We start from the raw sequence: 25,313 nt of genomic DNA, 5'->3' as shown, positions 1-25,313 counted from the left end.
TCTAATTCCCAAACTAGCATTCTTTTAGATTCAAATATTGTGTAAAAACAACAAAAATAATACATGTCAAAAGTGCTGTCGAATGTCTGCACCTAAGGAAACCAAATGCCTCAGCTTGGAGGAGTGCCGATTGTTCGTGCTTAGTGTGGAGATATCAATATCTTTTGTTTTTCCTGTGAGAGCACGGGCAGCTCGCATAATTGTCATTACTGTAGAGAGAGAGATGTGCTCTCAATATACCAGCTGAGAGTAGTAATTTTCACTTTTTTTGCCAACTCAGTTATTTAGATGCCAAGAAATGCAGCTGGATGATTCTGGTGGTGGTAGCTGTGTGTGAATGTTGTGCGTCCGAGGTCATTTGGTGTGTTTCAGTTTCTTTTTCGTCCGTCTATCTTCTATTCTGTTTTCCTGTCTTCCTGTCCATCTGTCTCTCTCCTTGTATTCGTCAGTCTTTCCATGCATATCTCAGGTCTGACCCGTTACAGGCTTCTTATCATTCCAACCTTCCATACCAATAGCTTGGTATTGATCAGTGAAAATCAATGTTAAACGGGCAAAATGGACTTCAGTTGACCTAGCGACCTTCTGACCAAGATCTGACCGCACCGAGCGGCACAATCCTTTCCTAACGACTCGTGTCACTATTGGACACCTTGACACTTAATGGCCAGCGGGCGAGGAGTGAACTGTGAGGAGGTGGATGTATACAAGTTGTGACACAGACGTACATGCACATTCTCTCTCTCAAACACACACACATATTTACAGTACACACACACAATGCTGGCTGTGTAGGAAGGGAGCAGATGAAAGCGTCATGGGGCCAGGAGCATGCTTGCCGGCAATCAAATCATTCAACTTTGTAATTTGGTGAAGCCATGCAGACAGGTGCAAATGTATAAGTGTGTATGCGTGCATTTATATGTGTGCGTGTGCGTGTGTGTGTCTGTGTGTGAGTGAGTGTGTGTTCATGTCTTACAGACCCCATGGGTGACAAAGGGATTACGTATTAATCATTTGATTCACTGCCTCTGGATTCACTGCACAGACCTGAATATGGTTCCCCTTTGCCTCCTTCACATACACACAGCTAGTTAATGCACTGGATTTCCCCAAATAACCGGCACCATTGTACCATCACACAAACACACTGGGTACACACGCTGCTCACACACACACACACACACACACACACACACACACACACACACTTACATACCTGTCTGTGTCTGCCTCACAACATTGACCATAGAAGTTTAATTAGAAGCCAGGGATTATAAACCCTCAAGAAATGACATTCTGTTTTCCTGTACGGAAGATTAGAGCATATGTGCAGGAGTGGGGAGCAAAATTCACACTCGCTGAAATGTTCCTTTCTGAAGATATGTTTTCATCCCTAAAAGCAAATCCTTTAAATCAGCTAATGGAAATGTATAATGTGGAAAACAGATGAGATGTCTGCCACTTTGGGGGATATGGCTGCAGTTGAGTTTTCTGAAAATTGCTTGTAGTCTGAATATCATTCATGTGCAAATGTTCACATATCAGATTTTAGTTGTAAAGCCTCCAGAACTTATGACATCTCTCTCTAGCTTTCTCTCTCTTTCTCTCTCTCTCCCTAGCTCTCTCTCTCTCTCTCTCTCTCTCTCTGTCTGTCTGTCTCTGTCTGTCTCTGTCTGTCTCTGTCTCTATCTCTCTATCTCTCTCTATCGCCTCTCTCTGTGTCAAACACAAATCTATCATGAATATTGGTTAAAACCAGAATCAAGCGTTTCCATTGGCACACTCCATAGTTTTCATCCATATGTGATCACGTCAGCCCAATCAAACATGGACAAATGTGTTTGGCCTTGTCCGCTGATCAGCAACACATGTAGGTTCAGGTTCCCCTGAGACACCGGAAAGCGCTGGCTCAGGCCACTATCTGTTTAGAGGATGAGATAGTCAGCACGCGCATTCATTAACATCTGGCTGAAGAAGGGCTTTTTAAAAGTCTAGGCTCAGACTCATCAAAAAGACTGTGCTATCCTCTTCTGGGTTGCTCTTTGTTAATGTCTCTCTCTCGCTCTCTCTCTCTCTCTCTGTCTCCCTCCCTCCTCCACCCATCCGTACCCCCCCCACCCCACCCCCCCCACGCCTGCTCTCTGTTCTCTCAGTGTGCCAGATCATGTCTAAAGGGGTGGTGGCAGTCCTCGGCCCTTCTGCCAGCCCGGCCTCCAACTCCATCATCAGCAATATCTGTGGAGAGAAAGAGGTGAGTGTCTGTACCCAGTGGGCCCTTAGCCCCCGGCCCATGTGGCCCCAGGCCTCCAGTCTGTGGCAGCCGGCTCACAGCACCGCCATGAATACCAGACAGATTTTGGAACAATGACGCTCATTAGCAGCTGTGTGGTTTTTGTAGGAGATTGAGGGGGGATGAAATCCAACTTGTTAGTGAAGATGATGAAGTACCTCAACCGATGTCATAGCTCTCCATTCCAGTCTTACTCAAATCAAAGCACCGCTGGCCATTTTATCTCCTCCATCCCCCTCATTATAGCTCAGACCAATTTGGCCTGTTGAAGCCTAGTAGCCATTGTTTTGAGATCATTATAGAAAAAAAAATAAAATAGTTTTGCTATGCTGTGATTTTGCCCAGAATGAAGTTGGTTGACAGCAATCCGCTCCTGCTCTCCCTACATCAATCATTTGAAAACAGGATATTTACCTGCCTGAAGATGATTGATAGCAATATTGATATCAGTTTCACAGAACAAGTTAACAGCCATATTTTCTTGACTCAATTGTAGACTGGAGAAAAACACAGATTTTCCATAATTTCAACATGGCTGAGCCAATGTTACTTCAGAGCCTGGCTGCATCCAAACAGTTCCCAGTTGGATGCTAATTGGCTTCTCTGAACCCTGGCATGGTGTGTTTTGCTGTCTGATGTCAAGAGAAGGAGTGCCTTTGAATTATATACACAACCAGAAACCAAATTGAAATCAATCATGAATAAGAAAAGAAATATGTACATGCACAAAAAATATGGAGCTACAGCTTAATCTGTTTTTAGCTATATTTTCATACACATGTTTTCTAAATTAGATGCTGTTTGTTATACAGTGTAGAAACCTACTTAGGATAGGGACTGAACAGACTACATCACTGAACAGACTACATCTTAAATGCAGATAAAAAACAAATAAATAAAAAGCCAGTCAGTCAGCTGTCTTTCAGTTCAGCTGTCATTCGGTCCATTCTAATGAACGCTAGGTCTACAGAGATGCTGCCCTATTAACTGCATGAATTTGATCAACATGGCTATTAATAGAAATCCACCATCCCAGTCTCTATAATGTCCCGTGATCCAGTACCGTATGTCTTTCTAATGAGAGATGAGTCTGTTTTACTGATAGACAGAGCAGGATTCCCCGCTGCTGCCAACTCTCTGGTGGCATTGACTGGCGGGGCCGACTGCTTTGAAACACTGACTGTGTTAATACCACTGTATGAATATTAAAGACCCCATAAAGTGAAAAATGACATTTTTGAGTTGTTAAGTGATACGCATAATCATAAGATACTCTAGTGAGCTGATACTGGCCCTAATGGTTCACAGTTTTCTTGGTAAAAGAACTGAACTCCAACTGACTCAAAATTGTTATTCATCCGGGGGGCGGATGAAGGGGGGCGGCTGTGGCTCAGGAGGTAGAGCGGGTCGTCCACTAATCAGAAGGTTGGTGGTTCGATCCCCGGCTCCTCCAGTCCGCATGTCGAAGTGTCCTTGGGCAAGATACTGAACCCCAAATTGCTCCCGATGGTAGCTTGCCGCCATCGGTGTATGAATGTGTGTGTGAATGGGTAAATGTAGGCATATTGTAAAGTGCTTTGGATAAAAGCGCTATATAAATGCAGTCCATTTACTATATAAATGCAGTCCATTTATCCGTTCTTCCTGCACATGTATGTTACATTGTAAAGTCCTGCATGCATGAGTACGACAATTTGATTGACGTCTTTTAGCAAGGTAGAGATGGTGCATGGTGAGTTCATTTTTACCGCAGATTAGAATACATGAAGCTCAATCAAAAGCCAAATGATTGTTACAGAAATTAGGATAATAGAATCTGTTGTAGTCGTATTGAACCACCCTTTTTCCTTGCCTCATTGAACACTGTTTCTGCAGTTATTGCCACTGGGCATTTGGCTAGTACTGTTACCAATAGTGTGGTCACGATACCAGAATTTTGACTTTGATGCCAATATTAAGTTTAATATATAAAAATTCAGTACCACGGCAAACAAAAAAACCCCACCAAGCATTGTGTTACCACGCTTGACTTGTACAGCTTTGTAGGAACTTTTGCACAGTTTTGCCAACCAGTTTCAGTGGACTTGGATACAGTTCAAGACGTTGTGGACTGCTGTATTGGAATTTGACTTTTTGTGCCGAATGCCGCAGTCCACTGCCAACAGCCAGACTGTGGCTCGGTCTATTCCAGTCCTTCTTTTCTTTCGTTGTTTCACTATTCCATGTTAAACATTAAATTTTGTCTTTTGCAACGGTATTGAAGTAGTATTTCAATTTTAACTTTTGTTATTGAGACAACACTAGTTACCAAAGTGATGCACACCTTTACCCTTTTAATCACAACATGTTTGCTTATAATTCCCTTTTATCAACTTTAGATTGATAGTGATGCATTAAACAAGATTTGGATGTTGTAATAACCTTGCCAAAAATGTATCAAGACAGCTGATATAGTCAGTTCATCAGTTTTTGCCTTTTACATAGATCTTAATGAACTAGCGGGTCAAGGGGACATTGTCACTGATCCTCCCTCCCTATTTAAGAAGTTCAAAAAGTACAGACCCTTACATCAAACTAGTATACTCTTAATAAATTTTTGTACAAAACAATGACAATCTACTTCCTACTGCCATGAGTATGCAGGTTTTCATTCCAACCAAAACTACTGCTGATTTTACTGATCAGTTTCTCCTCTGTGGGTGAGGGTGTGTTAATCAGTGAAATCAGCTGCTCTGGTGTTTGGATGGAATGAAAACCTGTAGACACAAGGCTCTCGATGGCACATGGTTGAAGACCACTGTCATGGACAATTAAAAAATGTGGTTTAGCCCAGTGGTTTTCAATCCCAGTCCACCCAGAGCTTTGCTGGTTTTCATTCTAGCCATCTAATCAGGGCCTATTTTCCACCTGGGACTGTGAATGCAATTGACTACCTGGTAGGACAGAGAACCAGCAGTATTCTGGGTCCCCACTGATTATCTCCCCCACCTCTGGCTGAATGTGTGCAAATTAGTGAAATTAGCTGCTGTAGTGTTGATTGGTTGGACTGAAAACCTGCAGACTCTTTGGCCTCGACGTCACATGGTTGAGAACCACAGGTCTAACCTGTGTGTGTGCGTGTGTATGTGCGTGTGTGTGTATGCGCGTGTGTCCTCTATCTAGCAGAGAAGGTCACATTGCTCTCGTCATGATTACCCTGAAGGCGATGCCTGGCTAATGGCCTTCTGCAAAGTGGCCCTATATCGACAGTCGATCTCACTGCAGAGAACAACACAACTGCCTCATGGCATCGGCATGTCAGTGTGTGTGTGTGTGTGTGGGTTTATGTATGTATGTACGTGTGTGTGTGTGTGTGTGTGTGTGTGTGTGTGTGTGTTTGTTTGTCTCTGCCTATAAACAGTGATAGCAATGGTCTCTGGTCCTGGACAATTGGATAGAAGGACTTGTGGGTGTGTATGTGTGTGTTTGTGTGTGTGTGTGTGTATCTGCCTGCATATGCGCACAGTGTGCTCCCACGTGTTTCTGACCACCTAATCCCTCACTGTGAGCGTCAGGCCACAGATGCCGGCACTCCGACGGCTGGTTACCCGGGACACTGGCAGCAATATTGCTGCTGACAGACCCCACTAGGTGATCAGCACATCATCCACCAGTCCCTATCAATCACTCCCTGAGCTCCACTGCTGCTGTGGAGGCCACTTTCAGTAGGGGGACACAGAAGTGGGATGGAGCCCATCTGGGCTTCACATTAATAGTGACTAATGGAAAAACAGTAGCTACAGCGGAGAAGGGCAGGGCTGTCTGCGTCATACAGGTAGTTTGTATCCGTCCTGTGTGGCGAGCAAACCTTGTAGTTAGGTTTGAATATTTCAAGGAAGTACAGACTAATATTAACGCTGCAATAAGCAAAATTTTCTGACCACTAGAGGGTGACAGAGACTGCTACAACTTTGTAAATAAAGCCATATACGCCCATTGCACTACGGAGGCTTACCAAGGACAAACATTGCAAAGCACCGTGCATAAATGCTAATAGCTAAGCTAAACATACCTACAGACAATTTTCGCCAGTTACCAGTGTTGCTTTGCCAGATCTTTCTCCCACTGAAGGTTATGTGTGGTACAAACAATGACAAGTGAAGAGGAGGGTAGCAAGTTTACTATTTTACTAAGTTTACTCCCTCACTTCATCGATTCCGCCAGTATGTGAAAATTGTCAGGAATGGGAGGGGATGAGGGCCGCTTTTAAACAGCATGGGAGGGGCCAAGCTAGTTGAAATAAAACCGGGATAGCTACTGAACCAGGAGGAGCTTTGTTCTGGAGTGGAATTTGACAACAAGCTTTAGAAAAGAGGTGAAAACAGCAACACAGTTGGCCCGCGTGTGTGGATATTGGTTTATATCATTATGTCTCAATGAAATCTCTACATAGCACACATTAGATTCAGGATTGGTTATAAGGTTTTGCAGGTTTAACTAATGAGAAACATTAACTGGGGCTTCGGATGAGTTTCGGATGAACACCTGTACTGCTGTACAGGTGGTCATCCGCTGGCTACTGCAGCCAACAAGAGAACAGTTGGTGTATGAAGTGCAGCTCAGTAGACTGGTTTCATATGAAACTTGAGGATCTGTAGTCTGATTCCGATTATCCATTTCAAACTTGTGCCTTAACTTGGATGGAACAGACTCAAGGACTTTTCATTCCCCATTCAGCTTTGCACAAGGTTCATTTACAATCCTTATCATGTACAGTGGGTTATATTTGTACAAAGCCTTGGACTGAGGTCATTTTGCCATCAGCCATAGGAAGCTTTCAAACTAAACTGAGGAAATGTCCCTGATTAAATTTTCATGTCCCAAATATTCTATCCGAATTCAATTTGCACCAAGCCGCTCTTAGCCACAGGTCTTCCTCTCCAGGTAGTGCTTGTTTCCACTATACACTCAGTTAAAGCCCTCATTCTCCACGTTTCTCCCAAGAACTTCCTCCCCTCTCCCATTGAGGATGGAAGGGCCAATATCCCTGTGTCTGCTGAAGTGGGGAAACGTATTCCTACATGATTCAAACATGTGTCAGGAGTGGTCATGAATATTAATGTCACGTCTGACGTCCAGGGGGTGTTTTGGGCTTGCAAAGCCAGCTGGTAGCAGGAGAACAGAGAGATTACACTGCTGCATTTCAGTGGGGTGGTGCTTCGGTTGGATTTGGGGGTGAACCTGAGGTCCGCTGGGCAAACAAAGAGCTTGCGGGTATGTGGGGGGCGCTGAGGTGGGGGGGGTCACTGGCAAAGCCCAAGCCCGGAGAGAGGCGATAATGAGAGATTTCTGCTTTCATATTTACACAGACACACACACACACACACACACACAAACCCACAAACCCAATTCTCATTCACTGTTATCTGCACATCTGCCCAGAAAATGCATTAAATTAATATGAAAATTGCTTGCAGTTGGAATGTCATCTATGTGCAGATGTTCAAATACTAGATGATTTGGGGTTTTAAAGCCTCTCTCTCTCTCTCTCTCTCTCTCTCTCTCTCTCTCTCTCTCTCTCTCTCTCTCTCTCTCTCTCTCTCTCTTTCTCTCTCTCTCCCTCTGTCTCTCTCCCTCTCTCTCTCCCTCCCTCTCTTGCTCGCTCATTCTCTCTCCCTCTCTCTCTCTCTCACTCACACTCTCTCTCACTCTCATTTCCTGCCTCTTTCTCTCCTGCTCTGTGTCGTGGTACAGTATTGTACTGCGCCACAAGAGACAGTGTTGAGGTTATGTTGAGAAGCTCATTCAGTCCCAGTCAAATGTATCTGCTGCACTCTCTGTGAGAGCTGAATTTGAGGGTTTGAGGAGTTAAATCCCAAACTAGTTTGGAGCCATACATTTTCCTTGAGATCACTTTACTAGCAAGTAAATGAATTGAGTAGGATTCCTCCACATGGATGCATGAGCAATTATTGAACACGACCACCAGACAAAGCCAAGGCACAGATGATTGCTCATGAATGGAAATTGAACAAATTTGAAAACCTTCCACCACGGTTTTGGAGGGTAAGGTTTGTTTGCAGGTCCAATGTTTAATTTGCATGGTTATTGTGGAGCATTCATAAGAACAACTCACCTACTGTGTATTTTCTATTGAATTGTGTGTGTGAGTGTGTGTGTTCATTCACTTGTCCATCAGGATGTGCAGATAGACAACTGTGACTGATCCTGCTGTGTATTCACAGTATGTGTTCTCAGTGTGTGTTCACAGTTTGTGTTCAGTGTGTGTAGAGCTGTCCAAACTGATTTAAATGGGCAGCATGTCCGGCAGCTCAGCAGTACACATGGTGTGGAATTGCTTTTTGTGGCACGATAAGCCAGCCAGCCAACCCAGCAAATCCTCTCTGGCCAGAGACCATTTACTGGGTAGCTATGCTCGCTTTAGACCGTCCCCCTGCCAGAACCTGCACTACCGTTAGTCATAGCAATGCCAGCCCCCCCACCACCACCCCACCCAGGTTCAGCTAACACATTACATAACAGCAAAGCAACTTATTCAGACTTTTTGGTAATTTCATGGCTTAGAAAACTGACGACATTGGGGCTGCGTCTCATGGTGGTAATTTCATTACCCCCACTCCACATTTCAGACTTACTTACCAATTTCAGACTTACTTCACCACATTGTGGTGAGTTGGTAAGTACAATACCTAACACACAATACCTAACTTTACCAGTTCGTCATCAAATTACCTGCTGACATAGACTATTCACATTAACTACAAATTATAAACAAACCAGTGAATAGTAATGAATTCCTGGTATGTTCTTAATTTACTTAACTTACCTACTATAGATGAAGATGAATCAATATAGTTTTGATCTCCCAATTAAAAATGGCCAAGTGGGCAATTGACCCAGTATTGATATTATTGTGAATATCAGTTGCATTATAGTGAAACTTTGGGTTAGATACCCCTAATTTGTACCGGTGCCAAGCCAGCCAGTGTAAAAGAAACAGGAGATCAGATAATTCCACAACACCTGGCAAGCACCAGTATCCTTGTTGGCCATGTTGACAATGCTACACAATCCATTTTTGTTTTTGTAAATTCAAGCTGCCAAACTAGGCAACCAAGGAGAATCTCAGCACAGATTCGATGAATGCCTTTCATGCTGCTGTCATCATTAAAAACACCTCTGTTCCTGGCTGCTTTCATTTACTCGATTCCTGCATTTGTCATTGCTCCACCATTTCTCACTCATTTTCTACTTTTCCTTTCACCACGCTGCCTTTTATACCAATTTTCACCTCTCTGACTTTCCCCTTCGTCGACGGCGTCCTATTACTGCCCTTCCTCAAACCTCATCTCTCTTCATTCTCTTGTCCTTCTCCTCACCCCTTTCATTCCCTCTCTCTCCTCTCTTCTCTCTTACTTTCCCATTTCACCTCCACCACTGCTGCCTCTCCTCCCTCCTCCTGTTTCCCTCCAACCTAACTCCTTCTCACTCAGCAGCTGTGGCTGATTACCAGGTCAAGATGTAGGCACCATTGTTAAGAAAACTCAGCTAATAGAACCTGAGAGACAATACAGTATATTCACAAGGCTCTCTCTCTCTCTCTCTCTCTCTCTCTCCCTCCCTCTCTCTCTCTCTCTCTCTCTCTCCCTCCCTCTCTTGCTCGCTCATTCTCTCTCTTTCTCTCTCCCTCTCTCTCTCTAATCACCCTCCATCAGTCTCATGCCTGTGTCTGAGAACGCAGTGGTATTAGTTCTGCTGTGTGGGTCCTGTTCTGGTCTGGGGGTCAGCTTATGGTTCAGCTCTCCACTGTAATTGGGCTTTAAAGCCACTATACGTAAAAATCAAATCATGTTCTTCAGCCAAAAGCAAGCTTGTTTTGGCAGCTAGTAACACATTATTGGTCACAACCAGTAATCAGAGCTGATTAAGCAGAGCTGATCTGCATTTTTTTTCCAGGTCCAATATGACCTGCTAGAGGAGGTGCCATGCCACTGTGTTGCATTGTACGGATTGGAAGTTTAAAGCCGCAGCTTGCTTATTCATGATGGTGCTCGAGCAGCGAGAAGAGATCTGAGGTGTCTGTTGAATCTCAATAGGATTTCTGCATTCCTTCCACGCTCTCAACTCAGTAGTCTGTCAAATTCTGCATTCAGAAAAGGAGACAAAATGTAGCGAAATGTAATGCAAATTAGCTTTTCATAAATATTTGCAATACAATATCAGATATTAGTCCACAACTATATGCAATTCACATTCCTACACAGTCTTTATACAACATTTGTTTTCCTTTTTTGGAGTTCTCCCTGATTTTCCCACTCAGCATTATACATTTCTTGAGTGTCTAAGGAAATAGACTGTGGAGCTTCTCTTCCAGTGTTTAAATAGGTTAGGAAAGAGGATATGAGGAATGCTGAGATCCAGCTGCTGTGTGAGTCAGGATACACTGTTATGGCACAGGGGGATGCACTGTTTACATGTGTGTCTGTCTCGGCATATGCCTGTGCATTGAAAAGTCTTTATTAAGGAATTAAACCTTAGACCCAGGAGTGAAAAGAAAAGGTTTAATGCCAGGTGTTCATCTGACACTCACAAACAGAGCTGCAACATCCCTTACACAGCTCCCCCTCCTTGCTTTGACTTCTAAGAGCTTTCCTGTTTGCCTCAAACTGGAGTTCACTAACAGAGTTCATATACTAGAGATCGGTAGACATCCTATGACTGTTCTATTTTGTATCAGTTGAAAACACCACTTTTTCAACATTTGCATTTCACCCTATTTTTTTTCCAAATAAACCCACCTATTTGCTAGTGCAAATGAATGCAGGTCAGATATTTTCCCAAGAAAATGTAAATTTGGAGAAGTCTCCCATCACCCTGGCACTGCCTGGGGTGGATGTGTCATCACGGCAATAGCTGCCAGGGTAAGAGGGTTCGCATGGGAGAGAGCGGAGGAGGCTAGACTACAGTTGGCAGACGGGGATGCGTGGCTTGTGTTTTTGTTTTGTTTTGTTTTTGTCTTGATATATTGATCATGTTGCCTTGGTTAGTTCTCTCTGAGATAATGCAGAGCAAAAGGTGGATAAAGGTCTGGCTACAGGAGATGTGGCTAATGTTTACTATGTTAACAGAGTTAACAGGTGCTCAGTCATTGTTAATACAAAACCAGCTCTTAGGATCAAGATAGCATGGCCAATGCTGGTTGTATTTTAGCTGGATTCAATAATGCATCCCATTGGTTGCATTTTGCTTGGCTGCAGTTCTTTGTTGTGAAAAATAGCCTCAATTTTCTATTCTTCCTGTAAAGCACTTTGTAAACTCTGCTTTTAGATAAGTGCTATATAAATGAAGTTTATTATTGAATATTATTATTGTCTTCAACCATTTATTTTCTTTTAGCATTGTGGATTCATCATTGTGAGTTGAAATTCGCACTGAAGCAATGTTTGTTGTTTTTAGTTCAAGTGGGTTGTGGGTCCAACATGTAGCCAATAGCAATGCATGTAAATGTTCTCCAGTGACATTTTTATTATATTAGAAATAAGGTATTAAAAACTGGCACCGAACAACCACATTTTTAAGTGCATGGTAGCATTAATGTGATTTGGTCTGTGCCTACAAAGCGTTTTTTCAATTTAAGTAGGGCCTTGTGTTTACGTTCCTACCTTGAGTCAGAGCTTCCTGTCAGTTATGCAAGCTAAGCACAGTGTCAGTAACACATAAAATGATTAATACTGAGTTAAAAAGCAAATTAAAATGATGAATAATACATAATGACAGCGTAATTCAATTCTGTAAGTGTGTGTGAGTGTGTGTGTGCATGCGCATGTCTACCTCTATGTATGTCTGTATGCATTTGAGTGCTGCGGGAGGCTGGGTGTCACTCCGTGCAGGATGTCTCTGTTCTGTCTGCTTGCAAACAAAACGCAGGTGCTTCTTCTATCTCTGCCTGATCATAATTAGAGGAGCACAGCTGTCGCCTGCACCTCCGCTGACCCCTTTCTCACAACACTATTGATCTGTCTTGTCAAGGCCTTCCCAGCAGAACCACCATGTGCATATCCAAATCCACTCTCTTGTCATCAGGAAGCAGTGTCTTGATTTGATCACTGAGATGAAAGCAAGAGAAACAGAGTGTCTCCCAGGTGAGCGACGAACAAAACGGATTTCAATTTAGTTGATTGTTGTCATCATGGGTATGAAAAGGGACTCCATATTCCATTGTTGCATTTGTTTCATTTCAGTCATCAGTGTCAAGTGACAGCGTTTTGTTTTGCGCGAAAGGAGACAAGCAAGCTGATATTGCTCAGCTTCACACAAGTTTCTCATTGAATTAATGCGCAGCAAATTTCCCTCTGTGAGCTGAACCTCGTCAAGAACATTCAAGTCTTTTGACTCTTCATTGTTTCTGCACTCTGCTTGAAGGCAAGGTTTTTGAAGATTTGTTGGCCAACTGTTTGCCATTTGTGTTGTGTAAAGTTGAGCTTTGCTTTGTTTGTGTGGTATAAATTAACCATTTGGCTGGGTTCCCAGAAGTAGATTAAGCCCTCTGTTAGATTAAAAACCAACTTCTCCAATCAAAGCTCCCCACAGAACATTTTGTCATGGCAGGATGCGGCAATCCATGTTTGGAAAACAACTCTTGTGTTGTGTTTATCTTAATAGAAAATATGCTACCAAGTACCAACATATATTTTATGTCTGACAAACACAGATTGATTTGCACTGGCCATGTAAAACCATAGATCTATTAATGTTGCCGTGTGTTACATCATTCAGTCAGGTAGGTGGCGTGAGACAAATCGCCAAATCAGATCATTTCCAGTTTTATCCCTACCATTTACAGTAGTATACCCACAGGGCTTGTAGCCAACAGTCTGCCGGGAGTTTAAAAGTATCTCATTTTGTTTTGCAAAGACATTTGCTCTGAAATGAGGCTGTAGAGTGAAGAACAGGCTTCTTTTAGGGAAAGGAGCGTTTTTTCTCTCTGAACTGGCTGATCAATGAGATAGGGATCTGGTGGTCAATGTTCCACTCTCCTAAAAGGCACCGTGGGATCCACTACCCACTTCATCTTTATCACTGGTCTGTTTCTGTTTTGACCGCAGGGACCCGATGCAAGCTCATTACCACCACAAATAGAGATAGGACTGCAAGGGATGAGACAGGGGCATGAGCTGGTGTCAGGGATGGAGATTGGTGGTAGGTGGTGCTGGAGCTGTTGAATGAGCTCAAGCTTTCCTATCTGCTGTGTGTCATCTCTTCCCCTCCTCTTCCACCAGAATTCCTCCATTTTCTGAATGCCAACAGCTGGCCTCCCAAATCCCCCTGGAAGCTTTCGGTTCCAAAGGGGATCAGGTAGACATAATAGACCACCACCTGCCCTCCTCCATCCCCTGCCACCCCGCACCACCGCCCATGCCAACTCCACTCTGGCACTCCCGCCTTGGCATCACACTTGCTGACTGATGGACTATGTCTCTAACAGCATCTGTTCTCCAATGCTCAGTGGCCAACATTAATTCTCTGGCACGCGATAGGTTAGCTGCAGCCAGGCCTCATACTCTCTTTCTCTATTCTATTGGTTAGTTTTCTACAATGATCTCTAAACTGATTAGCTATGTCCACTTTCTGAAGGCAAATGAACTGTTCTCCTACTGGCTGCAGCTAACCTTCGTATTCAGCTCACCGGATCCGAGTGGCTGCTGTCCACCTGGCTACAGCGCTAAATATTTCAAGGGCAGTTCAGTCTCTCTGCCAAGCATGTGTTGTATGCTAATTGATAGCCAGGTCAACGTGTGTAAATGTGGACGAGTCACTTCAAACATCACTACACTAATGCTAACTTTCCTCAAACAAATGGCCCAACATCAGCCATGGCTGACACGTTCCAAGACCCATAAAAGTCCGGTGATATTTTATTAAGCAGAGTTTTGTTCCCCCAGCCCTCTGAGGCCAAGCCAACAGATGTAGTCGCTCATTATGGCTCGGCTTTCCATATGGCAGCAGATCTGCACATCCACCTCCTCTTCACCTCCCCTCGGTGGGACCCCCTCCCAGCGGGCTCCTGTTGGGTTCACAGCGGACAGGTATCGGATTGACTTGGCCACTTGTCAGCTCAACAGCCGAGGCAACCCAGAGCTTGTTGGACTGGACGGAAGGGAAATTAGCTCTCACCTTCACTCCAGCTCGGAGCAAAGCTCCCCTCACTAATGTCGGGTCAAATTTGAAACTTCCCTTCTTGAATATACCCTCAAATCTCCCATTGAATAGGGGTTATCGTAAGGTTATTGGAAAGCCTTGTACAAAGAAACGGAAAACCTCTGGCTGTCTTTGACAAGCAGCCAACAGCATACCTCTGGCTTGGCAGATTGGGAATGTGTGGGTTCATTTTATTCTTTGTTATAATAACTAATCTGAGCAGATCAGAGTTCAGTCTCAGTGTAATTAACGCAAGTATATTGTGAGTACATTGTAATTGAGTTGAGGTGTTTTTGCTGCCAAACAGAGGTGCCTCCTTCCCCCCTGCTCACTGTGTGTGTGTGAGTGTACGTGTGTGTGTGTGTGTTACTTGTGCAAATCCTGTGGCCTGTGAGAGCTTCCTCATTAAACGCCTGTCAAACCTCTGTCTGCAGACCTGACAGCCTTTCTGTCACACTGCAAGAAAGCACACACACTCATATGCACACACACTCATCCATCTACCACCTACAAAAACACACATCCACACACCCTGGGAAAAAAACAAAAAACAAGCAGACTTTCAGTTTCTTTGTGATGCACAGGACATCTTTTGGCCCACCATTATATACTGAATACAGCATGAGGACTACATTTTCTAATACGTCCTAATGTTCTAAGTAATATATCAGATCGACAACGTTCAATTTTAACTTGAAATGTACTTGTAGCCAATTGTGACTAAACCGTAACAATACTAAATGCTAATGCTGTTATTTAATCCCTTGAAGCTGTATGTCTTGTGAAATGAAACCAGCAATAAAGGGAGAACATGAGACAGATATCCTGTGACAACAGAATCAAATTTTACAGAGCTAAATTCAATGACACCATTTAATGAGTGCTGATTGCAAACCCATCCCCATTCCTCACTCTCTGTTTATGTCCATTATATTTTGTGTGTATGTTTTTCTTTCTTTTACACAGTTTCCCTGTTTCAGCCTTTCTCTGTCGCTTGCTTCATTGCTCTCTTCTGCTGTCAGTCCCTCTGTCACTTTCTCTCTCCATTCTCTCACTCGCTCTCTCTCTCTCTTTCATCACACTCTGTTTCCCCTTCCTCACCTGTGCTTCCACTCCCCGAGACAGAGCATCCTTTTGACACAAGCGCCCTCAGAGACGAGCCTGCCTTTCTCCACAGCAGTCACCATGGTATTTAGTTCTGTTTACAGTGAAGGTGCCAGATCGTTAAAAACAGAGCGGTTACCTTGGGCTCCGTTGTTAGCCTTGGATCTTCTTCTCTCACTATTTTCAGATGTAATTAGCTCCAATCCCACACCACTAGTGCCCTGGCCCTGAGCAGACACTTTTAAGCGAAAAAGTCTGGGAAGCTACTTTAATGCGGCTGACAACTTGCTGTTAGTAATGAGCGGATTGATTTTCTTCAAATTAGAGTGCCACTGTTTTCATTCAGTCAATCTTGACTCTGTTTTTTTGATGACGCACATCTGTGGCATGTGATGCCGAGAGTTTAGCAACTCCCACTGTTTAATGACCAATTAATCATATTGCTCCAACCAGGAGAAAATGTGCTTGGGCAAGATACATAGATCAAATCTCTTTTTGGCAGACCTTGCTGTAAGCCATGTTTAGCCTGCGGGCCTACACCTCTCTTGTGATTGTGAAACTAAATGGAAAGGTCTCCTGTTGAATACACTGACACTGTGAAAAATTTACTGCAGATTGAATGCATTTTCACTAGAAAAAATAGCGCGACTTTGTAGATGAAAGGTTGCCGATAAACTAAAAATGATCAGGGTTTCCATTTTGTTCTGCTCAGCGGGAGTCAAGGCCTCTTGCTGTGGAATTTGATGATGATTCAGGAGCCAAGTAATTCCCTTGTGAAGCCAACATATCTTGAAACAATATGGTCCGATAGGATGGAGAAGGAAAGAGTGTGTGTATCTATGTGTATCTCTGTGTGTATGTGTGTGTGTGAGTGTGTGCGCACATTCTTGTAAGTATGCGTGTGTTTGTGTGAGCTGCTTTCCAACCCCCCTGCTGCCTCAGATACAGCCTATCGAAGCGTGTCGGGTTTCTAAGCGAAAGGGGTCGGGGTGGCAACAGTCTGCGGCGCTGAAAAAGAAGGAAAGGAAAGGAGAGATGGAGAAGGGGCAGAGCGGAGAGAGGGAGAGATACAAGGAAAAAAAAGAGCAAATAATCTGGGGTGCACAGGGAAACAGTAGAGGAAGGAATAACGGTGAGAAAGAGCTAGTTGAGAAATAGCAGAAATACAGGGAAGATCAAGGAGAGGGCCAAATTTCCCCCGTGTGGCGCATGGCTATTACCCAGGTTTTAGGGCTCCTAGAGAGGAAAGAATGGCGTCCCAGCAGGGGCTGTCAGTAGTGGCTGCACCTCCATCCATCCAGATACCCAGGGACTCCATTACACCCCAATGGGCAGGGATGGAAAACCAATCGAGGGGATATGGGGACAAGGGGGAAGGCAACGCACGGGAGCTGGGAGCCACACAGACAGGCAATCTGCCATGATGAAGAGGCTCTCTTCTCTCTCCCTCCTCTCAGCTGCACCTTGTCCTCCTCCATCCCCTTCAAGCCCCACTGCACTGAACCACGAGGCCTCGCCGACTGACCGGCCGGACACCTGCTGCGCTCATTCGCTTTCTCTCGCACTAACCCCCCTCCCGCTCCCCGAGGCCTCCTCAACTGTGAGCCCCGGCTGCTTCCGCCTTGCTCACGCCATCAGACGGAGGATTGAAACAGAGATGGATTTCATTGTCTCTGGAGGAAATAGAGGGGGGGATGTGCTTGAATCGGGGTGGAATGTAATTTGTGATTTTTCCTGAAGTTCAGCAAGTTTGTAGATAGCGCTGGTTTGCGGTTTGGATATGTTGCTGTGTCCAGGGCCCAGGGAAGTTGAAGGCTGCAAGGCTCGCTGCAGCGTACTTAAATCTGACTGTGGAGCTGTGCCAGTGTTAAACCTGGTCTGTTAGCACAGCGGAGGTGGTATGATAGAATCATTAGGGAAGCTGAGAAATACATGGATATTTCTACAGCTACAGCAAATCAAAGCTGTGAAACACAACAATCATTCTCACTGAAGATGGTATGCCTCACAATAAGGCTGGGATGGAAGAACTGTGTATTTATTGATTCTTTCTTGGCTCGGTATCTTTTCTTACTTCGTGTGACTCATCTTTGCCCTGCTTATTCCACTGGCATAAACCTGAGTGCCTGAAGACATATTTTTTGTTTGTGCTTGATTTTTCCGATCCAAATTTTCCCCCAATTAATAGTTAAAACATTCTGTATTTGATCTAGCTTGAAGTTTATTGTTAATTTAGTGAGTGTGTGTTTGATAAGGGAGTTCTTTAAATTATTGATTTGAATCTGAGATATGTCTAATTATCCTGATGAAGATATAATGAACAGTGTGTGTGTTTGTGTGTTTATGAGTGTGTCTCCTGAAACACAGTATTTTAATTGCTCAAGTAGTAAGTAGTGTAAACAAATGTTCTATAGCAGTGGGTTAGGGGGAAATTATGCTGAAGAAATCAACAACAACAACAATAACAACAAGGGCCTGTTCATGGGGGTGGAACAAAAACAGTTTTCAAATCCATACTTAGGAGCTTCAGTGCTTCCTTAGTTACTTAAAGAGATGTATTCTGAATGTGTATTCTGAATATGTGCGTTACCGCAGACCCCTGGGTTATCCTTGCTTGTAATTTATCATAAGAATCACAGTAAACTGATTTCCTCAGAGCAACTCTTTCTTTTGCCTGTCTGCATTGTACCATTTTTATTCTGTAGTTCACCCACACATTTTCTCTTGTTTTTATCTATTTTACTGTTGTCCTGTCTCCTGAAATGTATTGCATTTCAAACATACAATATACAGTATACTGTAAAAAAAAAAATCCAATAACTAACAGCCAATAGAATAAAATATAACTGATAGATAGCTTGACATCATGACAAAGCTTTGTTTCACTAAATTCCCCCTGCCTGCTCTCTGTCTGTGTAGGTGCCCTATGTGAAAGTGGCTCCAGAGGATATTCTCAAGGTTCAGTTCCCCCGGTTCACCACTCTGGACATGAGGCCCACCAACACCGACATCAGCCTGGCCGTGGCCGGCCTTCTCACCTTCTTTAATAGCACCACCGCCTGCCTCATCTGCGCACAGGCTGACTGTGAGTACGGCATTCACACACTCATGACTGAATGCAAAATCATACACACAAGGGGGCCTGAACGCTCAAAGAAAATCATGATCGCATTCTGCCTTCTGCAGACAAAGTGTAAACATATTGTGGTTAAATGTCTATTATGCTTTGACACATACTAGCACACATAAGCTTTCACATACACACACACGCACAGACAGTGTTCTGACAACAGATGCACTGCTTATCAACATCTCACCCTGTGACACACACCCGTTTGAAGCAGCTGCTGCACTCCACAGTTGGAACTCCCACACAGCAGCATGCTCGATATGGGAATCCCAAAATAAAATACATCTATTGTGGAATCCTTTCTCCATCTGTTTCAATATCATCATCATCCTTAAACGAAATAAAGTAACAACGTGGCACCTTACTCTCCCCCATCAATTATAATGCAGCTTCAATCTTCAATCCCACTGTGAAGTCCTTGTGTGGCACCGCGAACACTCATCTTCAAACACCACCTGCTGATGATAATGTCATGTCTGACCTTAAGGAAGACAAGAAAGAACAAGGACGGAGTTTGCAGGTGGATCCACCAGTGATCTATAATTGCCTCCTTGTCAAAGGTGCTAGTTAGATCCTAAACTGATACATGAATGACAGTAAAAATCCCTTTGTGAGAAGTTTTCTGCAAAATGGGGAGGAAGATTAAATCATGGCTTGTTCCCACCCTCTCGTAGTCTGGTGCGCAGTAATTACAAGTCCCTGGACAAAGTCACAGTGACCCTGAGTGGCACCAGCTAACCTTTCTCCTAATCAGTGTAGAGCTTTGAAGAAGAAATAGGTATGAGATATCAGCCCACTGTCATGGCAATGAGCGACTCCGATCTGCCCCACCCCGCCTTTCTCAATTCTCTGTTCTTCTGCCTTTCAACTTCCTCTTTGACAGTCCTTTGCTCTTTACTTTTCCTGAGTCCCCTTTAACTCAAAACCTGTAACACCAGATGAAGATTTAGCAGCTTGTCTCATGTTCAGCTTTGTGCCATCTGAATTAGACTAAAACATAGTGTGTGTTCCAGAGCCATGTAATTCAGTTAAAACAATGCCATTTTAAAAACCACTATTATACCAATGTGGTTCCACTGTTATACCTTTTGCTCAAAATGTGACAATGTGTCATTTTGGTTGTTGTGCAGAAAACTGGAGAATAGAAAACATTTCCGGGGAGAATAAATAGATCAGAGGAAACCTAATAAGAGAAAATACACCCACTAATGACTCAACCCAACCCAACTTTGTAGCCCATCACAACTGCAGGGGTCAAAAATACATCATTAGCTTTTTTTTTTCCTCCCAGGTGAACCTGTACCTGTCAATCATTCTCCCAAGTGAAGACTCACACATTTCTGCGCCATTTATTCCACAGAGACTTGATTAATACGGCATTGGCAAGAACATAGAACATGATAACAAGTGAAAATTTTAGGCATCCTCTTACTTTAATATTGGTGAGTTTAGAGAAAAGAACCTCATTTCGATATTACTTTTCTTCTTCCCCCTGGTTGTGTGTGTGTGTGTGTGTGTGTGTGTGTGTGTGTGAGTGTGTGTGTGTGTGTGTGTGTGTGTGTGTGGGGTGGGTTGTGTGGGGTGGGTTGTGTGGGTGGGGTTGGGGGGTTACTCTGTGTCAGCCTGAGAGAGGATTGGAAAGGAAATGAAATGAAATTAAAATAAATTAAATGAAGGGAGACGAGAGGTAGATACAGGTAGAAGAGAGGAAGGAGCATTAGGAGAGGAGAGAGGAGAGAGCTAATAAGATATGTGAATGCTTGGAGGAGGATACTACTCAGCAGAGGTGGGGATGGAGTGATGCAGGTGGGGCAGGGGGAAGGGGGGTAATGATGCTGGAATTATACATTGGCAACAGGAGGGAGACAGTCCAGGAAATGACATGGCCATAGTGATTGCCCCCCCACCCCCATGTGACCCTCGTTCATGGCTTCCCCTACTAGAAAATGTAGCTAATGGCATCATGCCTGGTTCTCTGTGCGTGTGTTTACGTCTGTGTATGTGTGTGTGTGTGCGTGTCTTTGAGTGTACGTGTGTGTGTGTGTGTATGTGTGTGTGTGCGCATGCGTGCGTGTGTAAAAGTAGTAGCATCAGCTGAAACCAGCTCGCCGTTAGCTCCAGCTCCCCACACCTCCCTGTCAGCTCACAGTCAGCTGGCCGGTTGGCGGCCTGCTGTCGGTGGCTCATCCGCATGTGCTGGCCTCATTAATCACCCAGGGCGGTGACAGCCTAATAGAGCGTGGCCGATTCATGAATATTTTCCAGCCATGGCTGAGGAGGCAGGAGTGGAGGTGGAGCTGTGCCCAAAGGCATGGTGCATACCAGGACGGACATTAATCTAGCTATAACCTCCACTATCGATGGTACTGTGCAGCAGCAGTAGCAGCAGCACTGTAACTCTCGCTGTATAACCAGAATACTGTCTGAGCAGTTGGGTTTTTACACCTGCTGCGGGGCCCCACAAGGTGTGTGGCTGCGGTGTTTGCTAAATGAAAGTGCACACGCGTACAAATGCACGCACAAAGCTCAGTCGCATGCACACACACACATACACACACACACACACACACAATACCATGCTCATACTGTACGCATACATACTGTTCCCGAACTCAGAGGTCCTGTAATAGTACTAGAGGGGGGCACTTTCATTAGTGAGGTGATTGGTGCAGCTGTCAGGAAGCTGAAAGAGAACATCCAATAAGCTTGGAAATTTAACTGGAGCCGCAGTGCAGGTAGGGGGCTTCCTAGTTCAACAAAATACAAGACCTCAAATGCTTGCAGAGCATTTTTTTCACACTTGATAAGCACAGTTGGAGAGCAAAGTTTGGCATTTTAGCTCGCTGCATTGTTCCAGTGCACCTGCAGGAAAAAGTAAAAAAAACGTCCACTACTTTTTGTATCAGGTTTCACCATGACCTGCTCAAATTATACAACTTACCCTATGTAAATTCCTTTACTCTAATAATTGCATGCCTTCCTCCTAAAATACAATCCCTCATCTCGGGTATGCTCCTGTCTCCCGGCTCCATAGCTGTGTACTTGCTCAATGATACACACGCCGCCTGGAAATGCCATCAGTAACCTGTAATCAAAGTTGATCAAGTGAAAGAGATGCTTCAGTGGCTCTGGGAATGTCTTCAGAATACAAAGTGAGAAGGAAACTGTACAAAAGGGTGAGAATGAAGGTATGAGAGTAATAGCAGGGGATGATGATGATGATGATAATGATGATGATGATAGCGGTTATGTTGGTGGCGCTAATCATCCTGGTGTTGATGGCAGTGATGTTGGTAGTCATGGTGATGATGGTGGCAGTGGTGTTGGTGGTGGTAGTAGTTGTACATGTTTACAGTATTTTGTTTTCTAAAAAGGTTTTTACGAAATGGATGGAAGCCAGTTGGTTGGCTTTAAACTCTCCTACCTGCTGTTTGGAGAAATTAGTTTGATATGATAACCAGCATAATGAGATTTTGATTTGCGGAGTGTTTGTGGAAAGTGTTTGTAGTTTGTGTACGTGCATGTGTGCTGCACATGCACGTACCGTATCTGTAGTAGAATACAAAGCCTTTAGGTCTTTTCTCTGTCAATGAGAATAAAGGAGTCAGGATTCAGGCTCTTTTCTCATATGGTTCAATGAAATATGGAGTTTTCCATCAATAGACGCATCAACAGACTTAAAATGAAAGCATCCTCTGTCAAAGAGCCTTAAGAGGGGTTTTTCCACACGAAATAGTCTGACCTGAACTCTGCTGTCTTTGCCTTGTTACCATATTCTCAAGGCATCTACCTTGGAAATTTTTTGCAATTTAGCGCATCCACTCCACGATATTACACACAAACTGAGAAGCGCATACAAATGAATGTCACCAGGGGGGTCAGCCATTTGCAGTTCCCCGTGTGCAGTGTGAACAATGAATACGAATGCTGTTTGCAAAAACAGAATGGGAGTGATCAGCGGGAGCAGATCAGATCAGCACCATCGCAGTGTGAAAAGGCAAAAGTGCCATCAGTCTGTTTACATATTGTAGTCAGTATTGATGTTTACACTTTTATGGTTATTTGCGTGAGTCAGTGGGAAAGGGAGTGTCTTGACATGTGGTCCTGTCTTCATCACTTGTAAAGAATGAATTTGAAAGAGGGGAAGTCATAACTAGGCCTAACCCGCTGCTCAAAGCCAAACGATGAGTCTGCATGATGTATGGCTGTCATCAAGGCTTTGGGTCTGTACTTAAAAACTGTGTTAAAAGCTGTGTCTGTGACCTAAAGTTTTATTCCCCTACTTTTGTCAGGGAATTAATATTCAAATGTTATGCAACATAGTGTGTTTAGACGTTTTAAATGTTATAGGTTTTTTTTGCAACCAGCGACACACTGTGTGGTGGCAGTATTTGCTTACTATGCAAAGGGACTAGGTGAGTGCAAGATACTGCAGAATATATGTGTGTGTGTGTGTGTGTGTGTGTGTGTGTGTGTGTGTGTGTGTGTGTGTGAAACTTTGCAGGCATCCCCTGGTGACAGTATGTGAAAGGTAAATGAGTGGTTGCCCAGCTTGAATGTCAGCCTCTACCTTTATCTGTGCTGTGTGCCTGAGAGAGAGCCAGAGCCATGTGTGGTCCATGCCAATGAGGGAGTGCACTCTCACTAGCACACACACACACACACACACACACACACACACACAAGCCGCCTCAAATCCTATGGAAAAAGAGACTCATACTTCACAGGACCATGCACACATGCACACATTCCCGTAAAACTTCACTCCTTTTCTTTGTAAAGGGACCCATGCAAGTCTAACTAAAGAACAGTGAATTCTTCATTCAGCAGCATGTTGTTCTTTTGATTGAAACTGGTTCAACAGAGCAAACAACAGAGAGACAGAGCAAACAACAGAGAGCAACATGGCTGCTGTAAAGCGCCCCAGTGAAAAAAAGATTCAAACTCCCCTTTGAATCCTGTTCAGGCAGAACACTAAACAGAATATGAGCTTTCTTCTGTGCATCATTCTATCATTCTATTTGTGTGCGTTTGTGTGTGTATGTGTGTGTGTGTGTCCACATACGTGTGTTTGGAAGCCAGCTGTATAGTATGGCGTATTGTCTAATGTTCTAATGTTGTGGACGTGAAATTGTATTTGATGCCCTGCAAGAAGCCATAGAGATTGGATGCAGGAGGGAGAGAAGGAGGACGATTTATTTGAAGCTATTTCAAGCTCATCAAAGTTATTCTGCATTACTACGGAGGAAGCCGATGTGACAGGTTCTAGACACAGGCAGGCGAGCAAGCGGAAGCCAGGAGTGATGCTTCATGAGTGCACAGAAACAGATAGCCAGCTACAGGCAGACAGACACACAGCTGCTGTAGAGACAGACAGACCGACAGACGAGCAGAAACACTGACAGATAATTGCAGAAGCTATTAGACATGATAACACTGACTGGGGCGATACTGTATAGCTCGGATTACTATGTGCTGTGTAGATCAAATAAGTCAACTAGATAAGGTATAATTGCTATACCAAAATGGTCCCTCATGTGATAGATGAAGAACTCTGCTGTCACCATGGTAAAAAAACACATGATCTCAGTTGAATCCACATTCTGCTATGCCATTTCATTATTACCTTATTATAGAAATAGCAGATGGAGGCTCAGTTAATTTAAAGGATAAGGCTGATGTTTTTTAATGCATTGCTTACCGTCAACAAATCCTATGAAAATAACAAAATCAGCAATGAATTTGTTTTGCCAACAAGTCTTGTCCATGTAGCCGGTGCCCAATGAAGCCATGTCCCAGCAGCCATAGAACTGTATTCATCTTCATGATGTACCGTGCCAGACGACTTTTTCCTCAAACAACTTAATAAGCTGGCTGTAAACATGTTTTGCGATCTCAGGAAAGTAGTTCCGTAGCACCGAAAATAGTCCCCGGCGTAATGAAGAATTTGTTCCCATTTGAATTTGATTTGGTAATAACTACAACAGCCTGATTTTTCGTGGTAACAGTTAGCGATTTTTAAAATTGAAACTATGTCTTTGTGAGCTGTATTTAAAGGTTTTAGCTTACAATTGGAGCCAATCACTTCCAGGTTGATGGCTAAAAACGGAACGTGGGACGTCAGAAAGTAACGGGAGTACGCATTGTTGATTTTGTTATTTTTATAGGATTTGTTGACGGTAAGCAATGCATTAAAAAACACCAGCCTTATCCTTTAAGTCCTTCCCCCACAAAGTTACAGCATGTCCTTCTCATATGACTCTCCTCAACCTATATCAAGGAATGTTTTATGAGTGTTATGAGTTTTGCCAAGTTCCCAAGGTGAAGCCATTGTAACTGACACCCTGACATGTAGCCAATGAGTTTAAACTCCTATATGGAAAATTATCCCAATAACCTCTGAGGGTCTGGTAATATATGGATGTAAAGTGACTGGTTAAGTGCTGCTGGGACCATTTTGATTAAGTCAGCTATACTTTAATTAGGGCAAATCCCACTTACCTCACTGGAGTCAAATGGTCTATTATCGTGGGATAGAATACAAGAGAAATTGCTGAAACATCCCTTAGTGTTTAATGGTTTTACAAT

The 25,313-nt window shown here is 43.7% G+C and overlaps 1 protein-coding gene across 1 annotated transcript in view; it reads left to right on the top strand.

The window, feature by feature from the left end:
• grik4 (glutamate receptor, ionotropic, kainate 4) overlaps positions 1-25,313 on the top strand; it is a gene marked incomplete at its 5' end in the record, with an annotated part of 106,900 nt that overhangs the window by 3,093 nt on the left and 78,494 nt on the right. Inside the window, 2 exon segments of the mRNA XM_071520537.1 lie at positions 2,157-2,254; positions 18,515-18,680. Of these exon segments, the coding sequence (XP_071376638.1) occupies positions 2,157-2,254; positions 18,515-18,680 (264 nt within the window).

Source organism: Centroberyx affinis, unplaced genomic scaffold (genome assembly GCF_046629955.1).
Source record: "Centroberyx affinis isolate AG114_WGS23_722 - 3 ecotype Tasmania unplaced genomic scaffold, CSIRO-AGI_Caff_v1 ptg000807l_1, whole genome shotgun sequence".
Lineage (NCBI taxonomy): Eukaryota > Metazoa > Chordata > Actinopteri > Beryciformes > Berycidae > Centroberyx > Centroberyx affinis.
Note: the sequence above shows the minus strand (reverse complement) of the source record. Positions and strands in the feature narration are given on the sequence as shown.